The sequence below is a fragment of the Trichomycterus rosablanca genome, chromosome 17, assembly GCF_030014385.1.
Source record: "Trichomycterus rosablanca isolate fTriRos1 chromosome 17, fTriRos1.hap1, whole genome shotgun sequence".
In the NCBI taxonomy this organism is placed as follows: domain Eukaryota; kingdom Metazoa; phylum Chordata; class Actinopteri; order Siluriformes; family Trichomycteridae; genus Trichomycterus; species Trichomycterus rosablanca.
The window spans coordinates 6,762,915-6,785,979 of NC_086004.1; the positions used below are offsets into that span (position 1 = coordinate 6,762,915).

Below are 23,065 nucleotides of genomic sequence, written 5' to 3' on the forward strand. Positions count from 1 at the left end.
AAATATTTGAAAATGGTTTGCAAGCCAACATAATGTAAGTGCTACGTCTCAGGCTAACATGTAAGCTACTGACTGCATTGTCATTATGGTTTTAAACAAAAAAAAAAACAGGTATCTTTAGCTATAAGTGAATGTGTCTTGTGTGAATTGAGAACACATTAAATATTGTAAAAAATAAATATCCTTTTCCTTGTTGTAGCATTAGAAGGAATCTCTGTACAGGAGGAATTGGCTGCTATAGTCATTACAGTATGAACAGGCTTAAACCAAAACTAAACATTGCACTTTTAGCTATGAGAGAATGCAAAAGTACACCAGTGCATGGAAACACCTCAAAAAGAAACGGAATCAAATGGTAAGCCTATTTTTTTAAACATTCATCTCGAAGATTAAGTGCATATATTCAAAGTTAACCAATATGTTTTACCTGCATTTTAGATTTTGTGATGTCTGAACTGTCAGGTTTCAGAAAGCCTATGGGCGTAGCCTGCACCCCATTTCAACAGAATTTATAGCCAACTTTTGCAACAACATTCCCACAGACAAGATTACAGCATGTGCCAAAGGCTTTCCTCAGATTTAGTAACTCCTGCTCACAGTAACTCATCTCTGTACAGGTGCAGCCTGTACAATCATTAATAGCAAGTAATCAGTCAGTAATACAAATGTTGTAAACTGTATGTACCGGGACTGAAGGATTGCCTTAACAACTTCTACAAATGCTAATGCTACCTTGTTCCTGGCATGTGCATGCACACACGCCACACCAAAACCGTTAAAGCAGCATGATCGAGCAGGGTAATCTGAAGCAGTATCAGCAGGACTTCATGTTTGCATTCTTATAGGGTCCCTGTGTCAATAATCAGTTTGTCATGGTCATGTTTCAGAGCGCATACATGCATGTGAGCCTGGGTCAAAAACCAAACACGGTAAACTAAAAACAAACACAAAAACCCTTATACACAGTTATTTCCACATTCATAATTACAATATCTGTCATCCCTTCTTCAAACATGTGTATGTGTTAACTCAGCGGGTGTGACCTTCGTCACAGGTAGAGTAATGAAAACTCCCTCTACAGGAAGTCTTTTTAAAAAGATGAGCTGCAGCAAAGGATGATGGGAAGCCCAAGCTCCAGAATGATCCAAAGAAAAAGCAGTGGAAACAAAAGAAATAAACCAAAACCCTAAGACAGTAGGTGCATTCTCAGGCTCCAGCCATGGGTTCGTGTTTCTGTGTATATCAGGCCGGGCAGACACCCTACGCCAGTGCAGAGAACGTTTTGCCCGTGTCAGAGCCCCTCTCTCAGCCCATCCCCTGTCCACTAGCAGGAAGTAGGGTCCAGGACCAGGCGGGCTGGGGCTTTCCATGGGTGTCATGTGACATTGACCTCTACCACGTGGTCGTCCGTGCTGGGCAGCACCAGAACCTGGCGTGCCTGGCTGCAGTTAAACACCTGGCCTGAGCTGAAGGGCTCCAGACGAGGTATAGGTACAGACCTCTGGGGCTGCTCTGCGTTGCTGCCCACCGAGTGAACGCTGCCTCGACTGCGCAGGCTCGCCGTGTCAGCCTGATCCTCCAAACCTTTATCCAACAGGGACAGGTTGTCGTTCTCCAAGCAGGAATCTGACAGGAAAATGAAAATTTCCATGATAGTCATTTGACGTTAGTGTAAACTATGTTTAGATACATTCTGAAGATGATATGTTCTGGCTATCAACAGTTTTTAGAAAGCACACATTTGTTTCAGTTTGATATTCAGCTTCCAACAGTTTGGAAAAGGCTGTTTACTGTTCCTGCATGACTGTGACCCTGAGCACAAAGCAAGGTCCATAAAGACATGGTTAGAACAGGAACTCCAGTGACCTGTATAGCTCTCTGACTTGAACCCCGGTGAAAACTTTTAGAATGAACTGGAAAGTCAATAGCAAGCCAGACCTTCATCCAAAATCAGTGTCTGACCTGTGCTTTAAACTAAATAGCACAAACTCTCCACAGACACACTTAAAAATCTAGCAGAAAGCATTTTCCAGACTGTTATAACTGTGAGATGAGTAATGGGTTATCCAACAATCCCTAGCACAGTTGTCCACATACTTAGATAAGTAAAAAGACGCTGGTGGAAAAGGAAGCAAACAGATGTAATAAGAGCGGGAGAGACATAATGTTACCTGTGTCAGACTGGCTTGGGGGTTGCGCAGTGTGGGGCAGGTACTTAAACACTCGGATGCTGGGAAAGGGCAGCTTGCCCGCAAACAGAGGCATGACTTCCATCTGAACTTTGTGAGTAGCCATGGCAGCCATGGGCATGGATACCAACCCCGAACTCTTCCCACACACCGCCCAGTTACTGCTGTTATCCACCACTACAACACAGAGTCAGTTCATTGTAATGCAACACATAGTATATACATATAAATAATAATCATGGGCATTTTCCACAGGTCCAGGTTTCTTACCCTCATACATGAGCCTGGTCGTTCTGAGGCCTTCGCTCTCCGTTAACTCCTCATCCTCTCTCTCCGCCTCATTTGGCTCAGTCAGACGTGTAATTGACACTTCCAGCCGACAGAGGGCACCAGCATGACAGTGCTGCTCTCCCACAGCAGGTTGGATGTCTGCCGTTACACTGTAAGTTGTCTATAGTGTGTGTGTGTGGGGGTGTGAGAGAGAGAGAGAGAGAGAGAGAGAGAGAGAGAGAGAGAGAGAGAGAGAGAGAGAGAGAGAGAGAGAGAGTGAAACAGAGAGAGAGAGAGAAGGAGAGTGAAACAGAGAGAGAGAGAGAGAGAGAGAGAGAGAGAGAGAGAGAGAGAGAGAGAGAGAGAGAGAACATTTGCTTTACTGTGTCTAGTAAATGGAACCATACAAACTAACTCTTATAATCACGACTGAATAAATTACTAACCTGGGCACCCAGACTAAGTTGACTGTGTGTCAAATCTATTTTCGTTTTATTCGTTATTGCTTGTTGAACAATCCACTCAGCAGGCAGCCATACGGGCTGTTCAGAAATATTGATCTGTATTTTAATTAGTTGGTTTATATAATTCTTGGTGGCACAATAAGGAAAATGAGCAAGTTCTGTATTGTTCCATTTCTATTAACCAGTGCTTATGTTTTTAACACTATTGAAATTGTTAAGACCTTTTCCATTAGCCATCTTTTTAAAAATCCCTTTTCAACCATACCACAGCATAGTAGGATATTAAGTGCTTAACTATCAAACAGCAGACCTGAGTGGAATCATCTACACTTTTTCCCTTTGTCACCTATTTATACATCAGACAAACTATTATGTGAACAGTACTTCAGTTCAGAGCAGGTGTGTGTGTGTGTGTGTGTGTGTGTGTGTGTGTGTGTGTGTGTGTGTGTGTTCTGACCGTCACACTCTCTAGCTGGAACTCGTAGCTGTAGGGTTTGAGTGCTGTATCTGGAGCATCGGCAGGAGAGAAGCTGGCTGAAAATATACACTGCAAACACAGCGGTGGCTCAGTGTTCCACTTCACCTCCCACAGACTGAATATAGACTGCCTACTGTACACCAACTGCACACACAGCAAGTAAAAGCACAGCTAGTTAATTTACAAAAACAGAGCACTTAACATTAGATACAAAAAGATTTTGTGTGTGTGTGCCAGTGTGTGTCTATCTGTGACTGACTGCATCTGTGTGCATGTGTCCCTATTATACTTGTAAACCAAGGGTGACTACTGGATCTCTCACCTGGTGAGCTTTAGCATTGAGAGAAAGCAACTCCAATGAAGGGGTGTGCTGATGCACTGACAGGGTTTGGTTGGCGATTCGGAAGTTTGTGTTTGAAACATTTTCGAGGCACACCTGGACGTACTTCCTGTGAGGTTAAAAACGTAAAGTCATTAACATCAAGTACCAATTACATTATCATATAGTCCTATTTCATTTGCTGGATGTTCTCTCTCTTACACACACACTAGATACCATATAAGGGTCAATATTTACCATGTAAGGGCCCTTTTTCATTACAGAGGACCCTACAGTACAACACTACTTCTTTTTCTCTTACCCAATATGACTTGCAATTCTGACCGAATATAATCTGAGCAATGTAGAGTTAAGGGCCATGCTGAGGGGCCCAACAGCAGCAACCTTCAGATTACTAGGTCAGTACCTTAACCACTGAGCTACCACAAGTTAGGAAACATTTACATTTTCATTTTCGGCATTTAGCAAACGCTGTTATCCAAAGCGACTTACAGTATACAGTCTTAAGCAATGGAGGGCCTTGCTCAAGGGCCCAACAGTGGCAACCTGGCAGTGGTGGGGTTTGAACAGCAACCACTTGTTCATGCTTTAAGAATAAATTCTTGACAATAATAAGAAGTTTTATGTGATAAAATGTAGCATTTGTACATTCTGATTTAATATTTTATATAAACAAATTAAGTTTTGTAGTTAGATGTACAAACCTTTTTCCAGCTGACAGTAACGAGTGTTTGGCTCTGAAGGGAGTGTAGAACGTGAGTGATAAGAGGATAGAATATATAGACCAGGGACAGTCAACGGAAATCTGTAATTAAATTATTACACACAAAAAATCATGAACTAAATAACTGGAAAGAAAAACAACCAGTACTATCAGTTGAATAATGTTTATATACTTTTTTTTACACAGCTGAACAACATATTATATATTTTTATTTTCATTTGCTGTGCCAAAGGAGGCTGCAGACCTTTTGGTCAATGGTAACCATGCCACTGTTGTAGCGTGTACGATTCTTTGGCCGGTGACGGATCTCCCCATTGGTGAGACGTTCGCTCTCGGGCCGCCCCAGAGATGATGGAATATGGCACAGCACCTCTAGCTGGAACTCCAGAGTATGGTAGGGTGGAATCAGAGGCAGAGAGATGCTTGTCACCTTCTGTGAGGCCTGGATAGACAAAGCAGCATCTCCCACCAGCTCTGCACAGGAAGCAAAAGAAATAGGAAGAGATAACAGGTTCATTGAAAATGTTATGGCCACAAATCTACACAAACATACTCCAAAGTCTAGTGAGAAGTCTTCTCAAATAAGTGGCTGTTGTCAAAGCAGAAAAGTTCACATAGAGGTAATTCTATTTTGATACAATTTGATTTTGAAATGGGATGCCCAACGAGCTCATGGTGAGGTGTCCAAATACTTTGGGCCATATAGTGTAGTGTATGTATAAGTTGTGTATAGCCTTTGTATTTCAGCAACTGATTTTGTGCATTTATTGTCTATGTTAAATCTGTGATACAGCATTTAGTGACTGTTTTCATTGCCAAGTGAACCATACTGTACCTAAGCACCCGTGCCAAATGTAATTTACCTCCAGTGCTGGAAAGGATGCGGGCAGAGCAGGAGGAAGAGTGCAGGATGGGCATGGAATCAGTGTTGCTTAGCTGTAGAGCGTCACCCTTTTTAATCTCGTAGTGGCCCGTTACAATAGTGAACTTCACCTGCTGAGGGAGCCCAGCCAGCAGGCTCTCTGCAAAACAAACCCCACTACAGTCAGGCATAAACCAAGGAACATTTAGACAAACAGATGCCTCCCAGTGTGTTAAACAGGGTGCAAATTCTTTCAGAAATGCTTGCAGACGTTCAATTCAAAACCAATAAATAGCTCAGAGTAACAGAAAGACAGACCTGTGAGGGGCTCAATGGTCAGTTGAGGTTCCTGAGAGTAGACCTCGTACTGCACTATAGGGTAAATATGAGGCAGCACAAACTGCACCCGACCCACTGTAGCACACAACTGCCGCAGAGTGTAGGTTCCTGCTTGTGTAGTCTAAGAAACAGAAGAGTTTATTTTTGATAAAATGATTAGCATTTGTGTTAAATAAAGCATGCTATATTGAAATTAACGCCTTTTACTGGTTGGAAATTTCATGGCCAAAAATTTTATGCTAACTTTTCTTTATTGATCAGTTTTTACTGCAATGACCCCACCACTTCCCAATCCCAGTAAATTCACATGAGCCAGAAACCTCCCTTACCGGTGCATTAAAAAGGATGCTATTGTTGCCAGGCTGGAGTGTCACGTCTTTGGTCTTTAGCATCTGCATTCCAGCCTCCATGTTAAAGGCAGAGCCTGTGGCACTGGACGTATCCAAAGGAAAAGAGCCCTCACTACCTCGCAGCACCATGTGCACATTTTTACAGACCATGCTGGTGGAGGTAAGTGTGTTGTCTGTGGGACTGCGGTCGTGCATTTCATGAAGCTCCAGTGCAGGCATGGATGTGCCTGGTGCTGCCCCACTAAGGTGACTCAAGAAAGGAAAAGTCATTACACCATCTGGGCTGGGACCCTGGCGCCACTGGGAGCCTGTGGGGCCAGAACGTGTGCCTGGCTGTTCATGTAAAAAGTGGACACTGGCAGCCAGTTGCTCCAGGCACATGGGAACAGGCATTTGGCTGCACAGATGCAACTCCAGCTGCAGGGTAGCACCCACGTGCACAGTCGCAGCAGCCGGAAGGAACCGCAACTCCTTTAGCTGAGCAAATGCAGTCATGCTTAGAGTCACTCGCTGGTCTAGAAAACAAAAAAATAAGAACAAAAAGTCACTGGTGAGAGACAAACTGCATTATTCAGTTGAATCTGAGACATTCTGCTACAAAATATGACTTTTTTCATCATTCATCCAGACTCAAAGGCTAAAGCACCATGTACATTTATGCACATCTTTTTAAAACCTGTTAGACTTTTAAACTGTTAAGACTATTTTCAAATTGCAAGTCAAAGTTCAATTGCTAATATAAGGGGCAACTTCGACCACTGCTATTGGGACACACATACATGAACTTCATGATCAGTATAGAAAATAAAGTAAGGACCATTTAAAATTACTACTGTTATTTTTTTTTCTTTCATAAAGTAACACTTGGAGAGTCTTCTTCCAAGATAATTCCAATCAAATGTCTGTTTCTAACCTTTGGCCTCTGGGGACTTGTTGGCGAAGGTGAGGACCTCCTGGCAAAAGTGCTTCCTCTCCTCATCTGTCAGATTGGTGTCGCTGGCGAGTAGAGCGCTTGTCTGCAGGTAGCTGGCACAGAAGTAAAGGAACCCAAACAACACTGCTATGCTTGTTTTATAACAATAGTGCATAATATAGTAAATGCTGAGCTGATAGCAGTTACTCCAAAAAATTTACTAAAATGTACATAACTAGAAACAAAAAAAAGATGTTGAAGTGATCAGGCAGCGTAGGGGTCCAGTGTCTAGGCACCACCACATTGTCCCCCATCCTGGCAGGACACTCTACAGACACAATTGGATGTGACTAAGGGAGAAAAGGCATCACAAGGGGGTGTCATCCTAGCATTTTATAGACCATAAGATTAGTGAATAGCTTACTGTTGCAAAGCACAAATAGGGGAAATAGGTTTTAAGAAATAGCCGGTTTAGGTACTCTTGAAATTCAGTAAAGGATACTCTTCAGTCTGCTGTAGCTGTTTCAAACATTCTGCAATTTGCTTGCGCGTATGTGTGAGCGGCAGACTCCAGCCTTCCGTTGTGTAGGATTTCAAAGAGTCCTGCAGGAAAGTCTTTGCTGTCTGGGCATCACCTTTCCTCCTACAGATGAACACAAACATGCATTCAGTACTTCTTTTTGCTTTTCTACTGATATGTCTAAAATACACTTTAAAACGGTAATAAACACTGCAAGGTATTTTTTTTTAATTAAAACCACTTAAGAAACACTGCTCATCATGTAAACTGAGAAATAGCATACCCCGGATAAGCGGAAGATAATGGATGGATGGATGGAAAATTGAATTAAAATTATGTAAAAGCGGTATATAACGCCAACAGACTACCATTGTGATCCAGGGTTTGAAATCCCAGATGTGCTATTGGCAAGTCAGTGCAACGTGCCCATTTTCTCTACAAATATGCCCATAAATACTCACATGTAGAACTCAGCAAGGCTCTTCCCCACCAACCGAGCTGAACGCAGCCTCCCGATGGCTCTGTACATCTCCAAAGCAGCATGGGACAACTCCTGAGCAAGAAAACAAATAGATGGAAATATTACATACAATAAAGTTTAGTGAAAAGTAAACCAAAGTGTGTGTCTGCAATTACATGTTACTGAGTAAACAAGGCATTGTTCAAACACATCAACTTCTAATTCATGATACTCATTTTAAAATCCAACATTATTTTTACCAAATAGTGTTTTTCAAAAGCTTCCACCGATGATAAGGCTTCTTTGAGTTTTTTATATGGGCTCTGGGGACTGTTGGCTGCAAAAGACCAAAGAACAAGTCAGCGTCAAGATTTACGATTTAAAAGTGTATTTTGCACACTCACTATAAAAAAAGCAGAAGCAAAAGAAACACTGATAGAAGTACCTGTCTCTGGTCTTTCTGGGCCGAGGCCTGCTAGCAGATCCACGGTGCGGTTCAGCTCCTCAGAGTTGGGACCGTTCTCTGACACCAAACCACACATGCAGCCCAGAGACTTCAGCTGAGACAAACCAACATAAAAAAATTACCAGACCAACACTGATTTCATTTAAGCTCAGAGTGCACACTGCACCACTTGTATCTCACTTGTAGTCACATTCACAATGCAACCCAAAATAATTCTGAATTCAGATTCACAGTCACAACTGATCTTTATGTGCAAAAACACATGATTTCAGTCAGATATCAGCAATACAAACTAAAGTGGTCTAGAGTGGAATTAAAATGTCACAGTGCATCATCTTGCTGTTCACAATCTCATGAAAAATGTTTTCGAAAAAAGATAAATAAAGTATTTAAGCCATGCGCACTGATATCAGAAGTGCAGACTCTAAAACAATGATTAAGCAGATCTTAGTGCTTTCTTAACAGGGCTTAACCCTGACCAAAAGAATCCTAATAAAACAATTTACAGTGCAGTATTTTTTTTACTTGGCACAACTTTAAGCAAACACAGCTGTGCCAGAAGCTTGTTAATGTCTATCAAAAACAGCCGGTTAATAAAAAAAAGCTAAAAAACATCTATACAACACAACTAATATTTGGTTATATTTTAATGCAGTGATTTTTCTTTGCTTACAACAGAGATTGAGTTCATTCTAAAGTTGCGTTAATGTAGCTTTCTGCCCCTCTCCACATTTTTGTAGAGACTGTTGTGTTCCTAGTACAGTGGCTGGGCTGATAAATGTAAATGTCTCTTCCAAGTCATGTCATTTTGCTTCTCCAGTTAGAACAAGTTCTGTCTGTGTGTGCATTCATGTATGAGCCTAAGCAGGAAAGCAGAAATACCTTCTCAGTAGCATATGTCCAGAGACCCACAGTGTGAGAGAAGTTGGCCTCCAGCTGGGTACGATCGCAACACCCCTCAATTCTGTGCAGCACCTCCAGACAGCTGAGAAACACCCAGCAGTCCAGAGCCCCCTGAGGGACTGAGACCTGCACAGAAACAGCAGAAGCACTTGTCAGTTTAACACTCATCATTTTAAAATTGTTGTCATTTTTTAAGCAAACCTCAGCAAAATAATGTTTATATATGATTTCCAACCCCTTATTCTACTTCATTTAGTGACAAATGTAAAGCAATTTAAAATACTATACGTCTTGCTAGAACAGTTTCTGATACAGGCAACAGCACTTCAAATATCTGCCCACTTACCTCAAGCAGACGAAGCTCCTGTACACAGTTGTGCAGAAGCTCCAGTGCTCTCTGTGTAACCTCCCACGGCCTTTGCAGGAAAATGAGCAGAGTGCACTGGCGGGAGAAGAGGTAGCTGCGCAGGTCCAACAGACTGGCCTCGCTACGCTGGATCAGCTCCCTTTTCTCCATGTCTATGGGTCGGCGCAGAAGTAGCCCATTCCAGTTCCGCACCGCCTGGCAAAATGAGCCAAGCCAGTTTGCTCCATCTGGTTAACATGTAATACAGATCACATAAAAAAGAAAATAAAAACAGGTCACAGGTCACCAATTACCACCACATAGCAGGACACCAGATAACACCACACCTTAGCCATTATCTTCTTAAAACAAATTAGTAGCTGAAATTACCCACTCACTAATCACATTTGAAACTCAAAAGAAATGGGCTTATCCACCCAGGATGCATTTTCAAAGTAATTACATTTAAAGGTTTGTAATGCACTCCTCTGGCACGTGCAGAAAACTTTAATTTTGTTTTATCTTAGCAGACATTTCTCCTATTTTAAAACAGTTTTTCACATAACATTGTGAAGATGTAATTGTTGTAAGTAGGGGAAGCTGTACCTCCAGCGCCGAAGTTAAGAACATACTGAGTGAAGAGAGCATCCAGCTCATCATACTGGACCAGAGCGTCTTCGTACTGCTGCAGCATTTCAAACACAAATGCCAACTCCTCCTACACACACAACCAATAATACTGAAATTGTATGTGTCTCCAGACATCAAACATTGCTTATTTCTATAAAATATATATATATATAATTTCACTGTTTTACAGTCCAGCTGGAACTGCATGTACCTGGACCATAAAGTAATCACAGAAGCTCCAGCCCGGCTCAGTTCGTTTTTCACGCATAGTGCGCATGTCGTCCTCAAAGCGGCCCAGGTTTTTGGTAAAGGACATAAGAAGCAAAGTGCGCAGCTTTGTCAAAAATGAGTTCCATGATTCCTGAGAACGAGATGAGTCCTTCAGAGGGTCAGAGAGAGAAACACACCTGAGGGAAAAATGAGAGAGACAGATAAAACAACAGAGAAAAGAACAGAAAGATCAAAAAGAGAGAACCCCACTGAGTTTTTTAAGCTTGATGAACGCAGTAATTCCAGTGTTTGTTTGTTTTTGTAATGCCATGTTGTCATATCTATGACATTCACGGCAGGAATCAGTGTTTTATGCTAGTTTTATTTGAGTAATTCCAATGAATTCCAAAAACATTCTGTTAGCTAAATATCAAGGCATAATCACGATAATATTTCTGCCTTGTTTGCTTTTTAAATAGCTAAATACACTATATGGGTACCTCAAACTAATTTTTAGGGCTCACCTGGTGCTAAAAGACATATAAAAACAAAAAATAAAAAAAATAAATAAAACAGCTTAAACTGCGCCAAACGTTTAGGGAAGGTCTATTACTGTTTTTTAGGCCCTTTTTACCTCATTATTTCTCCTGTATTTTAGGGGTCACCAGCACATCATCCACATACCTAAATTGGAAAAGATTTTCTGCTGGATACCCTTCCTGACGCAACCCTTATTATTGTTAACTGGGCTTGGGACCCTCACTGAGAGTGCTGTTATCTCAGCGGTAGTGGGATATACTTAATAAGAGTACTTATTTTCTAGAATTGTTATAAATTCTTACAGATGCCACAACTTTAAGGTCTAACATTTGATTCAGTGACACTATTAAGTACAGTGTATCACAAAAGTGAGTACACCCCTCACATTTCTGCAAATATTTTATTATATCTTTTCATGGGACAACACTATAGAAATAAAACTTGGATATAACTTAGAGTAGTCAGTGTATAACTTGTATAGCAGTGTAGATTTACTGTCTTCTGAAAATAGCTCAACACACAGCCATTAATGTCTAAATGGCTGGCAACATAAGTGAGTACACCCCACAGTGAACATGTCCAAATTGTGCCCAAAGTGTCAATATTTTGTGTGACCACCATTATTATCCAGCACTGCCTTAACCCTCCTGGGCATGGAATTCACCAGAGCTGCACAGGTTACTACTGGAACCCTCTTCCACTCCTCCATGATGACATCACGGAGCTGGTGGATGTTAGACACCTTGAACTCCTCCACCTTCCACTTGAGGATGCGCCACAGGTGCTCAATTGGGTTTAGTCCATCACCTTTACCTTCAGCTTCCTCAGCAAGGCAGTTGTCATCTTGGAGGTTGTGTTTGGGGTCGTTATCCTGTTGGAAAACTGCCAGTTTTCGAAGGGAGGGGATCATGCTCTGTTTCAGAATGTCACAGTACATGTTGGAATTCATGTTTCCCTCAATGAACTGCAGCTCCCCAGTGCCAGCAACACTCATGCAGCCCAAGACCATGATGCTACCACCACCATGCTTGACTGTAGGCAAGATACAGTTGTCTTTGTACTTCTCACCAGGGCGCCGCCACACATGCTGGACACCATCTGAGCCAAACAAGTTTATCTTGGTCTCGTCAGACAACAGGGCATTCCAGTAATCCATGTTCTTGGACTGCTTGTCTTCAGCAAACTGTTTGCTGGCTTTCTTGTGCGTCAGCTTCCTTCTGGGATGACGACCATGCAGACCGAGTTGATGCAGTGTGCAGCGTATGGTCTGAGCACTGACAGGCTGACCTCCCACGTCTTCAACCTCTGCAGCAATGCTGGCAGCACTCATGTGTCTATTTTTTAAAGCCAACCTCTGGATATGACGCCGAACACGTGGACTCAACTTCTTTGGTCGACCCTGGCGAAGCCTGTTCCGAGTGGAACCTGTCCTGGAAAACCGCTGTATGACCTTGGCCACCATGCTGTAGCTCAGTTTCAGGGTGTTAGCAATCTTCTTATAGCCCAGGCCATCTTTGTGGAGAGCAACAATTTTATTTCTTACATCCTCAGAGAGTTCTTTGCCATGAGGTGCCATGTTGAATATCCTGTGGCCAGTATGAGAGAATTGTACCCAAAACACCAAATTTAACAGCCCTGCTCCCCATTTACACCTGGGACCTTGACACATGACACCAGGGATGGACAACGACACATTTGGGCACAATTTGGACATGTTCACTGTGGGGTGTACTCACTTATGTTGCCAGCTATTTAGACATTAATGGCTGTGTGTTGAGTTATTTTCAGAAGACAGTAAATCTACACTGCTATACAAGCTGTACACTGACTACTCTAAGTTATATCCAAGTTTCATGTCTATAGTGTTGTCCCATGAAAAGATATAATGAAATATTTGCAGAAATGTGAGGGGTGTACTCACTTTTGTGATACACTGTATATACTCTATACGGTTGCTTATAGTTGCAGTTGAAAAACCTAAGAACCATGCTGTGCGTGTACAGCTCCTATACAGAGGAGTGAGTCATGTCTTTACAGAGCAGCTCTGCTGTAGTCAGACACCATAAATAGGGCCTGCCAGCAAGGCCTTTCTAATTTAGCACAGTAAAAGCCTCATAATCAACAGCACTCAGTACACCTGATAGCACAACATGCATCTGATCACAGAGGCACTCATTTACCCCTTTCTAAAAAAAATCAGGAGAAGGGGACTGACCTTTAGGCCTTAAGTGAGCAGTGATCCTGCTGTAAGTGCAGCTGCTGCTAAGCTGTTCTCACCTGTCGCTCTGCTTGTTGCAGAAATCGTTGCGGATCTTGTCCATGATGGAGGTACGGGGCAGGATGTTGGTCTTGTTCTTTTTCTTGCCATCATTCTCCACCACCACGATAAGCCAGTCGACCGATCCATGCTGCCGCAGCGTGCTCTGCCACCGCTGCATGTCCTCCTTTACAGAGGACTTGTATGTCTCTGTGTCCTGTTACACAGGCATAATATATGAACAATAAAATCCTCTGACTGGCAGACTTTGTTGTCCGAAAAAAAACGAATAATTACATAAACAGCCCTTACGATTTTCTAATCTGATAGAAAATAAAGCAGACATTATCTATTGATAGATTTTTTAAGTAGCTTAATTGGTGCTTGGTGGTGCAGCAGTCATTATGCTAGTCCACGGCAGGTGAGATCTGGGATCTAATCTCAGGTGTGCTATTAGCCAGTCAGGTGTCTACACAGACATTATTGGTTATGGCTGAATGGGCTATGGTTAAAGCCATATGATGGGCTGGCACACAGTCCAGGGTATTTCTGCTTTGCACCCAGTGTTTCCCGGTGCAACTGGACCTGCCGTGAGCCCAATCATAATAAAGTGGTGGTGAAAGTAAAATAACAGTACTTTAAAATGCATTTTGAGATCTAGATTTTACTAATTTAAATAGGTAAGTATATGAGTTCTTTCATAAACTGAATTATTTAAGATGACTTCACATACACTACACACATACAATTTATCTGCATCTTATTGATGCGTTATTCTCAATTAACATACCATTCACTTATCACTTGAATCCAATTATCTCTTCTTTAAAATCTATTTTAAACACCCTTCAAACAGCCATAACCATGTCCTAAATCATTCTCCTGTTATGAATGTGTATGACAGTGTTTGAGAACGCCAACGCCGACACTTACGCAGCAGTCAGTCCAGTAAATGTGCAGGAAGGGAAATGTGAGCAGAGCTTTGTTTCCCTCTTTAGGAAGCAGCTCCTCTTTGAACTGAACCAAGTTTGCTTCTAGGTGGATCATCTTTGGTGCTCGACCGTAAGACCTGGGGAAAAGTCAAATTAATTTAATGACAAACGATAGTCAGGTTCAAACACCAAGCACAGTCCCTAATATCTTCTTAGAAAGATTCAGTGTCTGTAGTGTAAGTCATGTGAGTGTTATGTCTAGTGCTTTAACCTGGAGTAACCTCACTGACAGGTTGTTAGTATTATAACAGACTGTTCACTTTTCACTTTCAGGAAGCACAGCCTGAACACCACATAGCTGAGAACATGAAAGTGCTGTCCTAGTTTCTGCTGGTCTGCCTAATGGAACGTTTGGGAGTTGACTTTAAGGCAAAACTGGAAAATTCTATAAGGCTGCAGTTTTTAGCATGTCAAATTAGGGAGTATAATGCAGGAAGCTCTGTAACCATAATAAAATGCTGAACAGCTCATTTCTGCTGGTTTTGAACGCTGACTTAATGGCTTATTGACTTATCATCAAGAAGCACTTAATATTGGGAATTTTGTCTGTCAAGAATAGAACTGAATGAACTGACTTTAAAGCAGAAATGAAAGGTAATACAGCTGAACTGAAAGCAAAACAGTTTTACCTTGGGAACAATTCAGAGCGAGAGCCATAAAACTGATATCCTGGGTTTTCGTCATTCTCCTGCTGACACTCCGTTACAGCCAAGAACAAAAACTGAGCTAATCTTCTTCATTACTGCATCCACATTCTGCAAGCACCAGGTCCACATGTAGCAGGACCGCCCAAGAGCATAACACCATTTCCAACATGCTTGACAGTGTTGTTGGTTTTGAATCTTTTAACATTTCTGCTTAAAAAATACTTCTGGTGAGTGTGGCCAAATAACATCCACAAGACCTTCACTTCAAAGGCTTTGCTCACATGTGTTGCACAGCAGCCAGTAGACACCAATGTAAAGCTCACTTGACAGCAACACCTGTGTTCCAACAGCTTCTGACCTCCAACCTGTTTTGTGGTGATTCTTGAATTCTGAGCAAATTATCTTTAATTTTGAGGTGACAATGGGATTTTTCCTGTCCTTGGCAAACAGACTATTGGTCCATGTACTATGTACATAGTGGACAGTTAATAAACGGCTTCAATGACATTCCTACAAACACATGACCAACTTTCTGTGTCAACAGTTTAGGCTGCATTTAATATTGCAGACCATAATAAGTAAGGCCATAATGCAGTTATCTTATTGCTTTTGTATTTATCATTTAGTTCAGCTTTTTCATACTTCTTTTGCTGGCTCTTTTTGTCCTTCCTGGTGCTCAAAAATATGTAAATACTCTGATAATACATCGATATGCACAACAATGCACTGTTTTTTTTCCTCCTGTAAAAACAAGTGCCCCAGGATCTCTCATCTTGTATGCTAATAACCAAATTAACAGAAAGGTTTAAAGCAAGCTCTGAACACACCAATCTAAATATTCCAGTCATGACTGTGTTTTTAATGTTGTGTTAATAAGTAGATAGCCTTACCTTCTCCATTCCATCGGCTCCCTGGGAAGCTGCTGGGCCAGTAAGCTATAAAGAGCAGTAAAGAGGTTCTGGTCCCCAGCACCTACAAAATAACAGATTACACAAGATTACGCATACAGTGAGAGGAAACAGGTTTTCAACCAAGTTTGTATTGTTATGTAAATGCTTGCAGTAAACATACACATTTCAAATTTATAAATATTAACAATACATTTTATATTTATAGGCACAAACAAAAAAAGCATTGGTGTATCTAATGCACACACTGTATTAGAATGTCATTATAGGCTTTAGTATAAAGACGTTCCTTTACCAGCCCAATCTAGTGCTAAAATTCTTAAATGTACAAATTAATACATTAAAAACACATTTTTCGGCATTTGGGCATCTTTTAACAATTAAACCAGCATGTTGTTTTCAGTCCTTATATCCAGTATTACAGAAGAGATTGTAGCTCACACATATTTATAGCTGTGTCCCAATCCACATCATTCTGTTCTAAATACATGAATAGAACTACACTGCTCTTAATGGCATTACTACTTAAAATACTGTTCAGTATGAGAGATCTGTAGCTCTGAAATAGATTGCTTTTAATTATTTGCCTGACAATCATTCTGACAGAAATGATTTACTAGGTGGTTGCTAAATGACTGATCGATCATTTTGACTCATTCCTTTTACTGAGACAAGCATCCTTTTATTGCACAAGACATTTATGCACTGCAGAAGTAACAGAAATGGAAATGGTTGTTTCTACATTGTGTTATTTCTTTCTAAACCAATGCTGCTTTGTTCCAGAATTGTTAAAAATACAGTCATATCTAGGAAACACTGAAGCATAAGAGTGTGTGTCCTTTTTCTTTTATCCTTTAAGAAATATGCCACAAAGGTGAATGGAACTCCCTTAGTAAACAAGCATAACACGTATTTAACAATTTGTAGTTACACAGATGCAGCAGAATTATTATTTAATGAAATACAAGACAGCTCTGACAGCACTGCATAAGTGATCAAGTCAGCTGTTCTTGTTTGAACATGTGCTATTGGTTTTAAATTTTTAAACTAGGTACCTGTGCCAACTGCACATTAGTGAGATCATTACATAATATTTTCTCTTTACAGTCACCCTGGCCTGGTTTAATTGTTGGTTTAATCTAAGCTGCTTAGCAAACACATTGAAGCTTGTGTAACAAACAGAGTTGTGTCGATTTTAGATCCAATTTTAAAGATCTGACAGCTGGCTAGTCCTGTTACCCTGATGTCACTGATAATTAAGCCAAACCTCAACGCAACAGCCTGAGTCATACATGCCTGTATTAATATTTCATATAGAACCCAGTTATAAGTACATATAAATGTAGACACTGGGGATGTCAAGGTTTAACCAGTTCAGTTAATCCTGTCACTAAAAAAAGGAAATTTAAATTTATTTTTAACAGCTGACACTAATCCAAGCACAAAAAACTTTTATGTGGACTTACATTACAGTATTTAATAAACAGTGAAGGCAGTTTGCGTCAGAATGGGGTCAGACTGCATGTGTGACAGAACAAAATGATGTGGATGTTTTGCATCATACCAGCATCTACGAGTGTAAAGGTAAAACTCTGCTTATCATCTAATAACTACATTCATGTTGTCGGCAAGAGCTTTAAATTACCAACTAAATCTTGATTATTTGATTAGCCTGTTTGCTACAGACTCAGTTTTAAATCTACATTTTGAATGCTGGTTTTGCCCACTTTGCATCTGTCTGAGTGTGCACTAGGAAAAACAAAGTGATTAAAGCACTATTTTCTGACCAAACATGCTGATGCAAACTGCATGCTAGTAAAACTAAAATTGCTAGCAAATTGTATAAATAAATTAAAGTGATGAAGCATTTATAAACAAGGAATTTCCTTAGTTTTACCTATTAATGCAACTATATTGATTAAATATAGAATAAAAAGCAATGTTCAAACAACTATGCTAAAACTGCCAGCTTCATCTTCTTCATCTCTCTCTCTCTATCTCACCCCAATAAACACACAGTGATGTATAACGGTACAAAAAAATCCCAAATAGACAAAACCAAGATGATATAAAGTGATGTTTATTTAAAAATGAACAACCACTTCTAAATCGTTTAGTCCGTCAAACACATGCAACCGGAAACAGTTTATAGCGCCATCACAGGTTTTATTTATTTTTTAATCATTTGTCACTAGTTCAGTTTTCTCTGTATTGCAAATGGTTTGAGTGAAAGTTTTGTGTGGGCCTGTGGTTTTTACACTGAGCTGAGCCAATCACAGTACAAGAGGGCACAAGCACATCTCGACTGTTCAAGTTGGCTTGTGTGGATTTCTGTGCAGCTCTTCTGTAGTGTTTCTCTAAGTGTTTTTTTTTGCCTGCATGAAGAAACTTAAACAGACATATTCTTTCAGACTTTGTTCAATAGGACTACTGTTGATTCTGAAAACATCATAACATGACTGAATCAAAGAGTTATGTGTCAAATATTTTGTCATTATAAAGCCATATTTGAGGGCACAGTTTTAGTATAATGTGTCTTTATGCACCAAAACAGCACAAATACACAGTTGTTATAATGAGTAAAGTTTGAGGAAAAAAAATAGGTTGACTATTAAAAGTTCCTAATTTCCTTTATTAAATGTCTCATAAATTGTGCATTCACTGCTGCAAGTTTTTCTTTTACCCCTTGTTTAATGGACATCTAAGAATCTTCTACTTTTCTAAAAGCTTAGTTTGACAGCTGTTTTTAGACAAACCTCATAAGAAGCCTGAAACAGCCTTAAGCTAGCACGCATACACTCCCCAAAGGGCTATGCAATCCTCAACTGTAGGGCAGAGGTAGATCAGCGGTTTAGGTACTCTAAACAAGTACTAGAGAAGCCGTATGTTTAAAAGTCAAGAAAAAATTAAAATGAAAATATTGTGGACTTCTGTGGTTGAAAGAGAAAATGTAACATTGTTATAATGTTTTACAGCTTTCATTTTAACATCATGTTTTACACTCTTTGGTTACATTCATGACAGAATCGGTAGTTACTAGTTACACAAGATTCATCAGTTCACAAGTTCGATGTCAAACAGTCATGGACAAGTTTGTATCTCCAATTCAACTCACTTGCATGTTTTTGGACTGTGGGAGGAAACTGAAGCTCCTGGAGGAAACCCACGCAGACACGGGGAGAACATGCAAACTCCACATAGAAAGGACCCGGACCGCCCCACCTGGGGATCAAAACCCAGGACCTTCTTGCTGTGAGGTGACAGTGCTACCCACTGAGCCTCCCAAGATAATTGTAACAATAAAGTGAAGCTGTTTTAAACTTAAAATGTTAAAAAGAAAATTGTCAAGCTAACTAACTGGAACAATGACATCATAGTGTCTGAGTTATTCAGGCAGATAATTTAACTATTTTCCCCAGGCTGTGTTTCTTTCCCCACCAGACACCTGTCACACTACATTTTGTTTTGTTTGTTTTTGGGGGGTTTTTCTGCTACTTCATCAATAGTTTTAAAGAGAAAACTGAATTTTTTTTTCAGGCTTTAAAAAAAAAAAAAAAACAGATACCAATTGACATGTTTCCTTTTAGGAACTTTTTTGCTTGTGTGGTTTTTTTTACATTAAAAAAATATTTAGAATGAAAAGTGTAATTAAAATAAGTTGAATATAACATTACAAATGCTAAGTCTGACCTGAAGAAAAATAACCAGCAATGTTATTCTTTAAATGTAACGACAGTCTACCTGACATGTACATGTACTGAATATTAATGCAGTCAATACCTTCTATTAGCATTTCATTCATATTGATTTTATTTAACATAAGTGTATAACATGCTGCGTGACATGAATACATAAATATACAATGCGAGAATATATTTATTTATAAATATATGAGTGCATTACGTGCTAGTCTTAGTTCTGCAGTGCACTGCAATGCTCATACATACAGCTAGCCTCAACGCCTAACCGGCTAAGCTAAAGTGCTAACAACAAGCGAACGCTGAAACTTACAGGTCACTATGGGCTTGTTCTCCATGGTGTAAATGATGGGTTTCTCCTCATGGGACTCCATAGCTTCTGTAACTTAGCATTTAGTCCAGCAGGAAAACACGAATAAAGAGCGAAAGCCTTGATAAGTGCAGGACGCTACAGTATCACCGAGCCTCTTCTCCTCTCCATTTCCCTATCTGCTAACACTGACGACTTCCGGCCGTCAACAGCACGAAAGAGGGAAGTTGGACTCTGGCGGTGTCCCAAACCACAAACTATCTTACAAAAAGTGCCCTACATTTCCATACATATTCCAAACCTCATCCGGTGGGCATTGTCATAATGTTGATTCCCTTTATTTTCTGGAGTTACAGCTTCCACTGCTCTGAAAGACTTCCCACTAGATTTTGAAACTGCAGAGACTGCAGCACAGCTGGCAGAGTGGGTGCCACACAGCCACTAAAGACCTGGGTTTGATCCTTGTACTTGTGTGAGATGTTTCACATGTATTCCCTGTGTCTGTGGGTTTCTCTCAGGTAATCCGGTTTCTCCCTACCTCCCAAATACTGGAGGCAGCTCTAAATTGCCGATATATAGATATAGATATACAGTAGATATAGATAGATAGATAGATAGATAGATAGATAGATAGATAGATAGATAGATAGATAGATAGATAGATAGATAGATAGATATACTTTATTTGTCATATATACATATACATTACAATGAAAGTCTTCCTTCACATATCCCAGCTTGTTTGGAAGCTGGGGTCAGAGCACAGGGTCAGCCATCTTACGGCACCCCTGGAGCAGACAGGGTTAAGGGTCTTGCTCAAGGACCCAACAGTGGCTGCATAGCAGAGCCTGGATTTGAACCACCAATCTTCCGGTTGATAGCCCAAAGCTCTACCCACTAAGCTACCACTGTCCCCTGTCACTGTCACTGTCACTGTCACTGTCACTGTCACTGTCACTGTCACTCATTACACAAGATTCATCAGTTCACAAGTTCAATGTCAAACACAGTCATGGACAATTTTGTATCTCCAATTCACCTCACTTGCATGTCTTTGGACTGTGGGAGGAAACCGGAGCTCCTGGAGGAAACCCACACAGACACGGGGAGAACATGCAAACTCCACACAAAAAAGGACCAACACCGCCCCACCTGAGGATCAGACCCAGGACCTTCTTGCTGTAAGGCAACAGTCCTACCCACTGAGCCACCGTGCCACCCAAGTGACTATAAAGATTTTAATCCAGTTCATTCAAATGATCCTCCAGGCCACCCAAGGAGGATGGGTACCTGCTGAGTCTGGTCTGAGTTGTTTCTTGTCACTGTTGCCCTCGGCTTGCTTACCAGGGGTTTTTGGTCTGTCAGTTTTGGATGCTATTAAGTTGCTTTGAGACAATGTCTATTGTAAAAAGCTTTACACAAATACATTCATGTTGTATCCAGTATTTCCAGTGACTTAATAATGGATAAATTAATTAGTGAATATTAATCAGTGATAAAGACAGCCTGGATGTACTTACTAGGTAAAGTCACACAGTTAGAGTTTCATTCATTTATGTATTCATTCATTTTCACCAACAGCTTTGTTCTTCTCAGGGTCATGATGGGTCTCGCGACCACTGGGAGCCTGACCAGGATAAAACACGTGAAAATGAAATTATACTAAAAAATCAACAGAAGAGGGAACCAGAGTGCAAATTTAGCAGCCTGGCCGCGTCATCAGTACATCTGTCATATGATTTTATTCCTATAGATAAATCTACACAAATATACTGTATTGTAATATTTACATTTACACGCAAAATATAATAATAATAATAATAATAATAATAATAATAATAATAATAATATAATTTTATTTATAAGCGCCTTTCAGGACACCCAAGGACACTGTACAATTCAAATATAATCAAGACAAATGACAACCAATAAGGTATAATAAAACAAATAAGAATACAAACAACACAAAACAGCAAAACAAGCCAGAGAAAGCAGGTAAAAAAGGAATGGGGATTAAAAAAAAAGCTAAGAAACTAAAGATTAAGAGATCGAGAATAAAAAGAATACAAAGATTAAAATAAATATAATAATAGAATTTTATTTATAATATAATATAAAATATCAGCCTTTACCAACCACACTGCTGTATGGTACCAACTTCCACTATATAATAATAATAATAATAATAATAATAATAATAATAATAATAATAAATACAAATAACAGTAAGAACTACAGTTTGTCGTTCACAATACAACGTATTTCTTTCTGTTATAATAGTATTTTATTCATATTATTCAAGTGCCAGGGTGCAGGCCCATCAGCAGTTGCAAAAACTGAAATTATGAACTTACTTAAAAATACAATTTCTTCAGAAAATAAGTATTGTTTTAAGAAGTAAAACAATGAAGTTTCGCATGGTTTCACAGACCAGAAAGGGCAGGTATTTTTGCATTTTAGGTCAATTACGATTAAGTTAATGTCTAACATAATTCAATCAGGGGCCTACAAAATGATTATTTTATTCATTTATTTTGATTAATTAGATGTTGTTGATAGGAAGAACTGATACGTTGCTGGATTTAAGGTTGCTGTTAGATTACATGCTTCAAACACAGGTAAAGAAGCATTTGATTAAAAAAAAATCAGACAGCTATAAAATTTTGTATAAAAGTTTGGTGTAAAGTAAAAAAGTTGGCTTTACCCCAACAGGGCGGCACGGTGGCTAAGTGGGTAACACTGTCACCTCACAGCAAGAAGGTCCTGGGTTCGATCCCCAGGTGGGGCGGTCCGGGTCCTTTCTGTGTGGAGTTTGCATGTTCTTCCCGTGTCCGCGTGGGTTTACTCCGGGTGCTCCGGTTTCCTCCCACAGTCCAAAGACATGCAAGTGAGGTGAACTGGAGATACAAAATTGTCCGTGACTGTGTTTAATATAATCTTGTGAACTGATGAATCTTGTGTAACCAGTAACTACCGTTCCTGTCATGAATGTAACCAAAGTGTAAAACAAAGACGTTAAAATCCTAATAAACAAATAAACAATCACCCACCCCATCATCCTATTTGAATTATAACAATGAGTTATTTCCTCTGTGTAAACTTTAAGCTGATAGATAAATGCAGTTTTTCTTAAAATTTAGACTCTTTAACTGAAATTATCAGTGTTTTTAAATTATTATATCGAATTTTATTTTATTTTAATGTTTTTTTAATTAAATATTAAAATATTAATGTTTCCTCTTTATTCAG

General features: G+C 40.0%; 1 protein-coding gene across 1 annotated transcript; it reads right to left on the reverse strand.

The window, feature by feature from the left end:
* Nucleotides 1–247: 247 nt before the first annotated feature.
* Nucleotides 248–19,949, reverse strand: trappc10 (trafficking protein particle complex subunit 10). The gene is made up of 23 exons (XM_063012637.1): nt 19,820–19,949; nt 15,791–15,872; nt 14,195–14,330; nt 13,282–13,478; nt 10,466–10,661; nt 10,231–10,342; nt 9,625–9,872; nt 9,258–9,404; nt 8,355–8,469; nt 8,170–8,246; nt 7,911–8,002; nt 7,432–7,572; nt 6,930–7,042; nt 5,996–6,531; nt 5,646–5,787; nt 5,329–5,487; nt 4,710–4,939; nt 4,446–4,546; nt 3,724–3,850; nt 3,381–3,545; nt 2,460–2,640; nt 2,172–2,366; nt 248–1,626 (listed from the first exon to the last, which is right to left on the reverse strand). Exons 1-23 carry the CDS (start codon nt 19,878–19,880, stop codon nt 1,376–1,378), a joined length of 3,804 nt encoding a protein of 1,267 aa, XP_062868707.1. The 5' UTR covers nt 19,881–19,949; the 3' UTR covers nt 248–1,375.
* Between the last annotated feature and the right edge of the window lie 3,116 nt (nt 19,950–23,065).